This window comes from Alligator sinensis, unplaced genomic scaffold (genome assembly GCF_000455745.1).
Source record: "Alligator sinensis unplaced genomic scaffold, ASM45574v1 scaffold228_1, whole genome shotgun sequence".
Lineage (NCBI taxonomy): Eukaryota > Metazoa > Chordata > Crocodylia > Alligatoridae > Alligator > Alligator sinensis.
Genome location: NW_005842044.1, coordinates 160,668 through 170,497, shown reverse-complemented (window position 1 = coordinate 170,497; position 9,830 = coordinate 160,668). Strand labels below are relative to the sequence as shown.

Sequence of the window (9,830 nt, the reverse complement as noted above, 5' to 3'; positions counted from 1 at the left end):
CCTACACCCTCCAGATAATGGATTCACTTTTGTGGGTCGTTGGCAGCTAAACAACCTTCTGGTTGCGGTAATCTCTATCTGGAGACCAGTCTGGCATTCAGCCAGCCAAGATGGTGGGGAGGTCACAAAGATGACCTGAAGACATTAATTCTTGCCACTGCTTTTTTACCGGGTGCAGCTCAGTCATCCTGGAGTGAGACTGTTCAGTAGGATGGATGTGTGGGTGCATGCTAGGTACTACTTTGCAAATCTAGCCCTTACTATTCTTTGATACTGTATAAACTGTCTTTGGACGTGCCTAGTATATGAAATAATAAAAGAAAACACAACTGCAAATTATTCTGAGCATGCAGTTATCAGGCCAAAAAAAGGAAAGAGAAAGAACAGAATAAGGAGCAAAGGTCTCGAGTTGCAGATGTTGCAAGTTAAGTTAGATATTAGGAAAAACTCTCTCAGTAGGAGGGTAGTAAAGCATTGGAACAGGTTACCCAAAGGGTTTTGTGGAGTCTCCACCTTTGGAGGTTTTTAAGACTGGGATGACGCAGTTGGGGCTGGTCCTGCTTGGAGCAGGGATTGGACTAGATGTGACCTCCTGAGATCCCTTCCAACCCTCATTTTCTATGATTCTATCAAATAATGATCTGATAGCATGAGAAATATGACTTTCCCCACCCTCTACAGTGATTTAGCAAAGGTTGGGAAGCCTAAACATTATGTCAACCCTTCATATGCTAATGCAGTCATTTCCATATGCACATCTGGGAAACCAACATTTGATTTATAGGAATGGCTGGACTCTTGGCGTTATAGCCCATATCTGCTGCTTCGCAGTACTTGTGCCCACACCCCTACAAACAGTTGGTATCACACACAGGATCTTCAGCACTCAAACCCCAGGCCTCTGCTACCTGAGCTAAAGGACAACTCCCATAGCCATGACTAACCAGAGCTCCGTAGTCACAGAGGCAAGTTATCATGGGAGATATAATTGCATGGATGCAGGGTGCTCATGTCCCATCCAGAGACAGGCTTATCGCTTATTTGGTTTTGAAGCTCGCTGCATGCACAAGGACTTGAATCATTGCCTTCATTATCTGCTTCACTGCCCAGAACTTAAATGAATAGGTATGTACGACATACCAGTTACACTCTGGAGGGACTAGCTTGTTGAGCTCTTCCAAAGATTTTTCAGAGCGATATTCCTGATAAGAAAGTAGCACAGAATAAAGTCACAAAGCAGGATGGATTCCAACGGCGCTATAAATTGAGCTGGGAAGCTACGCTACGAGGTTTCGCTCATGACATACCTGGATGAAGGCCACCGTAACCACAATTAGCACGGCCTAAGAAGAAAAAGGTAGTAAATTTTTGGGCACATGGACTAGAGCTTGCACATGGACATGCTTGCATTGACGGGGCGGTCGCTTACCATTGCAATGCTCACAGCATCCTCGTACTCTTTTGTGATGATGCTTACTAAGGCAGAAGCCAGCAGCAGTAGAATCAGCGGGTTCTTAAACTAAAAACAAAAAAAAAGGGCTTTTTTTTTTATTGTGCGTGAAAAATCCGTCACTGAAAGTGAACCAAGAAGCAGTTTAGGGCCAGACTTCATTCAAAACAGCAAGGATCGCATAATTTGCATTGAAATCCCCCCCTAAGACTCCCCAGCAGCATCAGTCTGTAATCATTGACTTGGGGAAATTAAACCCAGGCTGCTAGCTTTCAATCTAATCCTACGTAGCCTGCTCATGTGGGCACAGGCGTGGAACGGCTCTGGCACAGACCAAGAAGATAAGATAAAAGCTCAGTCCACAGCACGTGTGCTTCTTGCTACTGCTGGCTAGTGAAAGTTTAGTATTTTTGAAATTGTGTTCATTTTAGTAGGTGCTAAATATGGATATGGGGCTTAATTTTAAGCTCCAATGTGTAAACATCTTAGCTTCACTTAGCTACTTCCACAAGTGATGCAATTAAATTAGGGTGAAGGAAAGAGAAGAAAAAAGTCTTTGCTTGCCATGGCATACGTGTAAAGGCTTAACAGGTTAAAGGAGTTAAGGCTTGATTCTGTTCCCATTGTAGCCAGTGTGAAATGCCACTTCATTGCCATCCTTAGATCCATAGCATTTATTTTACAAGTTTAGTGACAGGAAGAAGCCATGTTGAAATTTAAGTCTATTTTTAATTCATGAATTATGCGATCCACCAAAACTGCCAAAGAGACTGAAGCATTGTCAGAAAGTGCAGGTATAACTAAGGAATTAATATGGTAACTTCAAAGGAAAATATCTTGCTAAGAATCAGGATTAAGGAAAAAAAAAGATTCAACATTTATTAAAATTTTTGATTAGGAGTGCTGAACGTGTTAGAAGATTTACTAAGGGTTACGTGCGTAAAGAATATTGATCAGGTCAGATAAAAAACACTGAAATAAAAAGTAACCCTTAAAAAAATTAAGGCCTTCAAGATCTGGCTAATATGGAACCAAAACACAAAACTAACCAGCAAGAAAAAAAATCCCAAAATAATAAATCTCCAACAACAACAACAAAAATCCTGCTCTAAGGTAGGCATGAAAGATAGATAAAACTAATGAGATCCACTGGTGAAAGGAAAATTTAATCTATATCTGCGCAAGGATTACCCAGCTGAAGAAGAATAAGATTAAAAATGCCACCCATCCCCATTGCTTGTTTCTGGGGGTTTGTTTGAATCATTGGCCTTTCCAAATAATTTGCAGTATCATATTTATTACCATATCAAAGAGCTGAAAGTCAGCTCTCATCCGAGCTTTAGATGCCACATGCATTTTTGCTGCAGGTTTAGTGCTGATCGCTGAACCATATAATAACTCATATCAGGATGAGACCAATTTATTACTTTCCTTCTAAAGCCTTTCATTCTTTCATCACTGGACGGAGAAAGGAATAACCATGCTCCAAGTGTTATGCAATCGATACATGAATGACAAAGCTTGTGATTTATGCACATGGCAAAGCATCTTTTGAAAATGATAGATCTTTATCTTCATACACAGCAAATATGGGTCTTTAGCCTGCAGCGATTTCCCCAGGGATAGATAGTCCAAGTACTTCTTTAAAGAATGGGGGGCTCACGAACCAGTATACATCTTACCATACAGACTTCAGGATGATTTTTTTAACAGCTGAGTACTACAGAATTGCAGAAATATATGGCTATCTTGGTTGCTTTATCCGGGCATTTAAAAACTCCACAAAATATTTACCTGGTCTAGATATTTCTTCCATATTGGCTCCGTATTGTCTACTATAAATTCATTCCAGCCATGGGTCAGCCTGCGATGGAGCACAGATAACTCCGAGAGTCCCGTTTGTAAATCGACCTGGAGGGTGATTAAGATCGTAGTGGATAACTGCACAAAGCTACATTAAAAAGCTATTAATAAGCTTGGACAGAAGTTGGGTCTAATGTTTGACTAAGTGTTAGAGCTATTTTTTATATGAGACGGGCTGTACAAACTGGAATATTCAGAATGACCTGAAATTGCAGACAAGGAGAGTATTCTACAGTTTTGTCATCTACTCTCAAAGAACCAGCAGGGGTATAAATAAATTAATAAACCCTCCTTCCACATGGACGATTGAACGGCAGATCGAAAAGCAAACATGGGACCGAGTTCTGGATTCACTAGAAAGATATACTTCAGTGTTTTTCCATATGAAAGAGACTATTTTAAAAGAAACCAAATTGCAACTGCAAGTTTTAAAAGACGGCAAGAGAGGACAATATATGAGAAGATTAGAAAATACTTTGTATTATGGCACTCCTTGATTCTTTAGTCAGTGGGTTTCTATCTTTTGGATTATTAGTCTGATATATCCATGGCCAAGCATGCATTCCTCCCAACATAGTATTGGGTTTCCTCTATGAGAAGCGTTTTATAGGAATTGAGTAACTGTGATCTGGATTTGAAACACAGATGGAAGCTGGGTCTCTAATAGTTCTCCTGAGTTAGACTCTCCCCTTGTGCTCTTTGTGGGACACCCCACAAATATATGAGCACCCCATCTCACCCCTTCTACTTCACTGAGCACACACAAAGCACACGATTGAAGGCCTGCAAAAGCATCAGTTAGTATTTTGAGGACATATCTCCTGTTCTAGACCCATTTGGCAACTTTTCTTGAGATGCTACAACTGTGGTAGGTATAAGTCGTGAACCTGAGGCTATACAACAGCCCACTAAGACGCCACATAAGAGTTTGCAAGACCTGAGCTGGAAGACCACATAGCAGGTCAGAGCTGTGCATATTGGATGGACGTTGCAGAATGGGCCTGAACCCCCTACCTGCTGGTGATAGACAAAGAGTCCCCGAGTAATTAATCATCTGGACGGCTTCAGTAATGGTTCACCACCATCATTTGTCCCAACAAGGTAACTCATGTTATTCAGCTCTCATAAAAATCATCCCAAATTTGAAGGCTCTTCCCAAACAACCCCCCAGATCTGCATACCCACAAATTTTGTGGGGGGGAGGTTGCATTGGCAAGTGGATTTGAACCATGCAGCTTGACCCCATCTCTGAGTAAAACAGCACGTTGAGTCCCGATTGAGGTGACAACACATGTAGTCATGCTTACATGCAAAGCCTTGGCCAAGTCTTCTTTATGGCATTTGCAAGCGTCTCTGGAGGACAGAGCTGTGACATCCTTCTCCTGTTCAACTACTTTCAGCTCACATTCTTCAGTCTGAGTAACAGAGAAAGCAAGGATTAGGCAAGGACGCAGCGAGGGCAATCATCACATTGGCTTTGGGTTTCTCCATTTACGGGACTTCTCTCCTGTTATCTCTCCACTCACATGACCTCTTGCTTATCTAAACACTTCGTCTTCAAAAGCACTTTACAACCATTAGTTAGTAAATCTTTACTATCCCCCTCCAGTTTAAATATCTATTATTTATCTTTATCTGACAGCTAGGGAAGATTAAGACAGAGAGATTAAGGGATTTGTCCAAGGCTACAGAGGCACTCATTGTCAGAGGTGCAATAGGAGCTGGTTATGCCTTTATTTTGAGTCTTCTGGTCTTTGCCTCTGAAAGGACTCTCTTCCTGAGCTCTGGACATGTGAATGTGCTTATTTTACTTTGGAAATGAAAGACAAACTTCCAGGAAAATCAGTCTACAATATACTGATGTCTGAGTTAAAAGCTTTGCAAGCTCCTCACCATCTTCATTGCAATACTTATTATCCCGACATATATTAATATTAGGGATGGGTAAGCCTGGTTGCCCATGTTATGCAGCCTTTCTTAGTAAGGGCACATAGCCAGTCAGGGGCTTCTCTTCATTGACAGTACGCGGGACACAGAAATACCTTTCAGGGGCCTATTACCAACGCTGCATGCCTCACTGATCTTTGTCAGCTAAACAGAAATCAATCGGGATTTTGCAGAACATTTCAGACCGTGTCAAAAGAAGAGAAGGACCAGATGTGAGTGCCCGAAGCAACAAGGGGCGCGTGCACACAGCGGATTTGGTCAGGAAGCTGGGTCTCAACAGCGAGAGTGCATTGCAAAAGTGGGCGAGGACTAAAGTAGGAAACCCAAGAAAGCAGGAGGCCAAGCATGACTGGGAAGGAGGAATGTGCAGGAGAGCAACGCTGAAAGGGCAGGGAGAGGCCTGAGATCAACAGTCTGATTTGCTGGATAATACAACTTTTCTGTGGGGCTTAGAAAAAGGACTGTGGCAAAACTGAAAGAGGCTACCATTAAGGGTGCTTGTACACATGACGGGCATTTAGTCCTCAGGGTTGATTCAAAGCCCCCTAAATTGAAATGGGGGTTTTAATTGAAATTCACCATTTCAATTTTCCCATCGTGTCACAGCAAAGGGCCTGATCCTTTTTTTTGGTTTGGTCAGAGCTGCAACCTGCCCATGGCCGGGGGTCAAACCACTGGCAGGCCAAGCTGCCCCAGTCCTTCCCTCCACAGCAGGGCTGCCCGGGTTTGCCTCGGGTTGAATCCATCTCTCAATTAGATCTGTCAGCATCTGCATTGGCACCCTTAGCTGTATGTCCTCTCCTCTATTTTTGGCCCAAAACTGCTGTTGATAGTTGCTGCCTCTGAGCTGGGGCAGCAAACTCTTCCCTGACCCTGTGCTGGGGCAGCACCCAGTCCACTAGCAGCCTGCCCGGGTGGCCCCAGTGGGTGCTGCTGCCATGGAGGGAGAGACCAGGGTCCCCCACAGCTCAGGGGCTGCTTGGCCCACCGGCAGCTCACCCCCCTGGCTGCAGGAGAGGCAGGCAGGCTCCGCCGAGAAATAAAAAAGCATTGGGTCCATCACCACTTTTGCCTTCACCAGGCACCTGTGGCCCGCAGGACACCTGGGGCCATCCAGGAATGGGCTGGCTTGCCCCTGGGGCAGCGCAGGAAGGCGGCAGGAGGGTGGCTGGGTGTGTGGGGACGGCGCACAGGGCACCACCTCTTTAGAGCAGCCCATAAAATAAAATCCACCGAACATTATCTGGCTCATGTTCCAGGACATTACTGCTCTCTCATATGACAGAGCATAACTTTATCATCAGGCAATAATGGCGCTCTATGAGACAGCACCAATTATTACCATGAAAATGACTATTAATCCTATAAACTCTGCTCCATCCTGCTTTGCAAAGTATTCCTCTGCCATCTGACTCGTTGGCACTGGTAATTCGAGTGTATTGTAGCTGGATTTTGGCTCCGACTAGTCCGACTGCTTAAGAGATTAGCAAATCTCCACCAGCTGCAGCAAAGAAAACTGTGCTCTCATTATCTCTTGTTTCCAGTGAATTGCTTAAGGAAATTATTAGGAATATGTTTGGGGCATTCAGGTCCCACTCCGGCCTTGTGCTCTGAAATTTCCCAGTCGACTTAAATATGCTGAGTTTTTGCTCTTTTTGCCAGCTACTAGCCCCTTCCTCCTTCAAATAACAGGGCAATCCTCCTGGTACAGAGAAAGGACTTATCCCTGGGGGAAAAAAACCTGGTTATTCAAAAGTCTCATCATAAATTAGGAGCCTTTCACGAAATCCCTGGCAGCTTACTGAAACAAGGAATTGCAAGGCGATAAAGCAAAGCAAGAGTACATGTTCACAGCATCCATGAAGGAAGTGAAGATTTTTTTCCCGCATCTAGGAGCATTTCTAGGAGACCGTCCTCCCTGTCTAGGAGAATGAGATGCACTTGTTTCACTTCTTGAGCGAGCATCTCTGAGGCTTAGCTCCTCACCTGCCAAGACAGAGGTCATCTCCCTATATCGCAGGGACAAGGATCCATGACCAGGGTTTCTGAAGCATCTCTGTGCCGCTTGCCCAGGAGCGCTCATGGACATGGCCCAGGGATTGGGAGATCCCGGCCACACAGCACCCGAGGTGGCCTTGCAAAATTCACAAGTCTCTACGCCTCACTTCTCCCTCTCGACAACAACCCCTCACAGCAGGAGTGAAGGGAATTGTGAAGCTGAATTCATTAATGCTTGTAAAGGGCTTTTGCCTCCAAGCATGAAAGATGGGTAAGAAAAAACACAAATACAGCCAGAAAAGGGCTGATGTCTCATCCACAGAAAATGCAATTGTGGGTGAAGACTGCTGAAAACCCATGGATCTCTGCTTATATTATCTGCCTGCAACTGCTCTGGGTCCAATCCTCCTCTCACTCACAGTATACATTTATGACTATTGATTTCAGTGGTGTCAGGCCACTGCAGCTGGAGGGAGAAATCAGACCCGTGGTGTCCATGCTGCTCTGCTTTTTACCCTGCCCGGTTCAATGTGGGTGACGCTTCTGGCTTCCTAATGGATCTTGCTTTGCCGTAACCTTTTCAGTTCTCCGTCCCCGCAAGTGCCGAGTAGCCACTTCTGCGGCAACGTTTGTGGCTTTCCTGCACTTGGTTTCCAGACTATGGCACATACTTTAGTTGGTGTTTGGATCCTTATGTTGTGGCTCGACACAGCCCAGGCCCTATGTACAGCTGATTCATAGATTCATAGTTTCTAGGGTCAGAAGGGACCTCAACAGATCATCAAGTCCGACCCCCTGCCTGGGCAGGAAAGGCGCTGGGGGCAGACGACCCCAGCCAGATGCCTATTCAGCCTTCCCTTAAAGACCCCCAAGGTAGGGGAGAGCACCACCTCCCTTGGGAGCCCATTCCAAATTTTGGCTACCCTTACCGTGATGTGCAGAGACTGGTGGTATGATGAGATGCTACTGAATCACAGACTTCCACTCTCCTTAGCTAGTCCAAGTCTTTTGCAGTGGGTTTGAAGCCCCCTGCACTTTCTAACAGGGAGGAATACCTTACTTGGTTGAAGCTGGCCTTGGTTTTATGGCTTTGGGATATTTTTCCAACAAGCCCTTGAGGATTTTGGAAAAGGATGTGCCAAAATCATTATTAGCGTTAATCAGCTAGTAGTGTAACAGAGTTCAGGTTACTAAGAAAACCCTGCAGCTCTCTCTTAGCCGACAAGGCCCGGGTTGCCGTGCTTGCACCTCTCCTAGTGAGCTAAGAGAGTCTTTCCCAGTATCTTACAGCCTGTTGCGGCAAACACCGCGTTACTCGACAAACAAGCAGGAAACCAGTTTTGTTTATTTATTAAAACTTATGTTCTGAAATGTAAAAGGGAGAGGGGAAAACTTCCCCCCCCACCGAGAATCATAATGGGAACGCATCAGGTTTCTCAGCTGACAGCTTGCTGTGAAACAAAGGAAAACACTCTTCGCTTCAAAAGGAAAAGACCGTAGGGCAGAATCCCAGGGCCAGCTAATGATATCAAAGGGGTTACAGCCCCTTCGTGGGCAGAAACAGCCAAGACCTGATTTGCCTTGATGCAGCTTGAGCAATGAATTAACCCAATGCCACCTTGAAGCTGGACAGCAGCTGATGAGCTGAGTGCACGTGGGACAATGACTGGGCTTTATAGTATTCAACAGAAACAGCTGCTGAACAGTTGCATTTTTGGCTTGCGACTACCAGCTCAATTGCGGGAGGTCACGCTTGCTGTTGCAGTCGTTGTCTGAACCCTCGAGCTGAGCACGGGGCTATATGGAAGTATGGCTATATGGAAGCCATTCAAAGATTTGAGTGTTGCAATGGTAGGGGCATGTTGAAAGCACTGGACTGGGCCATGCAGGGAAGGTAGGTGGAGGCATACCTACTTGCAGAGCCCTGGCAAGACTGAGGTGGGAGGAAAGGCTCCGAGTAGCTTGTCATCATTGGGCCTTACCCAGTTTGGTTCCTGGCCACTTTACTGTCAGAAATGTAGCTGCCTATGGGTTAGGCAGTAGCTGAGAAGGGTGTTGAGGGTCTCGGTTGTGCCTACATGTTGGACTGTGGTGAGCCTTTAGCTAGAAACCCTAGCCCTGCTTTAGTCTGAGAGCCCCCCAGGAAGCCAAAGTCTGTAGGAGTTGTAGAGACTCAATGTCTTGTGGAATAAAGCCTGTGGGAAAGCCACATAGTCCCTTTTCTGCTATTATTCTTGCACCTTGCTGGCTTCTGTTTGGTTGCTAATAGAGAGCTTGTAAAAATGAGACACAAGCATGATCTAGCCCGGCCCTTATCCTAGTTAACGTTATAGTTTCCCCATGTTGGACCACACTTCCACTCATCCACACAGCTGCCATTTTCCCAGGATGGCAGAACCACTTTCAGATCCCCTCTTTGTGCCTATGTAGCAGGAGACTACGCACTTGCCACCTATTCTAGTCATACGCCTGACCCAATATTATACAGATAGCTGGAATCACTGTGTTCAAGAACAGTAGTGTGTGTGTGGAGGTTTTTAGCCCTATACCTGAACACATGCCAGGGTGCGGG

The 9,830-nt window shown here is 45.2% G+C and overlaps 2 protein-coding genes across 5 annotated transcripts in view; both read right to left on the bottom strand.

Moving 5' to 3' along the window:
- ATP2C2 (ATPase secretory pathway Ca2+ transporting 2) overlaps positions 1-9,830 on the bottom strand; it is a 39,992-nt gene that overhangs the window by 20,474 nt on the left and 9,688 nt on the right. For 3 of the 4 annotated variants that reach the window (XM_025203096.1, XM_014519518.2, XM_006022774.3), the window contains exons 2-6: positions 4,621-4,728; positions 3,245-3,361; positions 1,430-1,519; positions 1,308-1,343; positions 1,141-1,202 (exon numbers count right to left, since the gene is read on the bottom strand). In XM_025203096.1, coding sequence (XP_025058881.1) covers positions 1,141-1,202; positions 1,308-1,343; positions 1,430-1,519; positions 3,245-3,361; positions 4,621-4,728 — 413 coding nt within the window. The remainder of the gene's footprint in view (positions 1-1,140; positions 1,203-1,307; positions 1,344-1,429; positions 1,520-3,244; positions 3,362-4,620; positions 4,729-9,830) is intronic. The other variant, XM_025203098.1, reaches the window with a different exon arrangement.
- Positions 4,709-9,830, bottom strand: part of WFDC1 (WAP four-disulfide core domain 1) — a 42,667-nt gene continuing 37,545 nt past the window's right edge. The window contains exon 6 of the mRNA XM_025203101.1: positions 4,709-4,728. Within this exon, the coding sequence (XP_025058886.1) occupies positions 4,724-4,728 (5 nt within the window). The 3' untranslated portion in view covers positions 4,709-4,723. The remainder of the gene's footprint in view (positions 4,729-9,830) is intronic.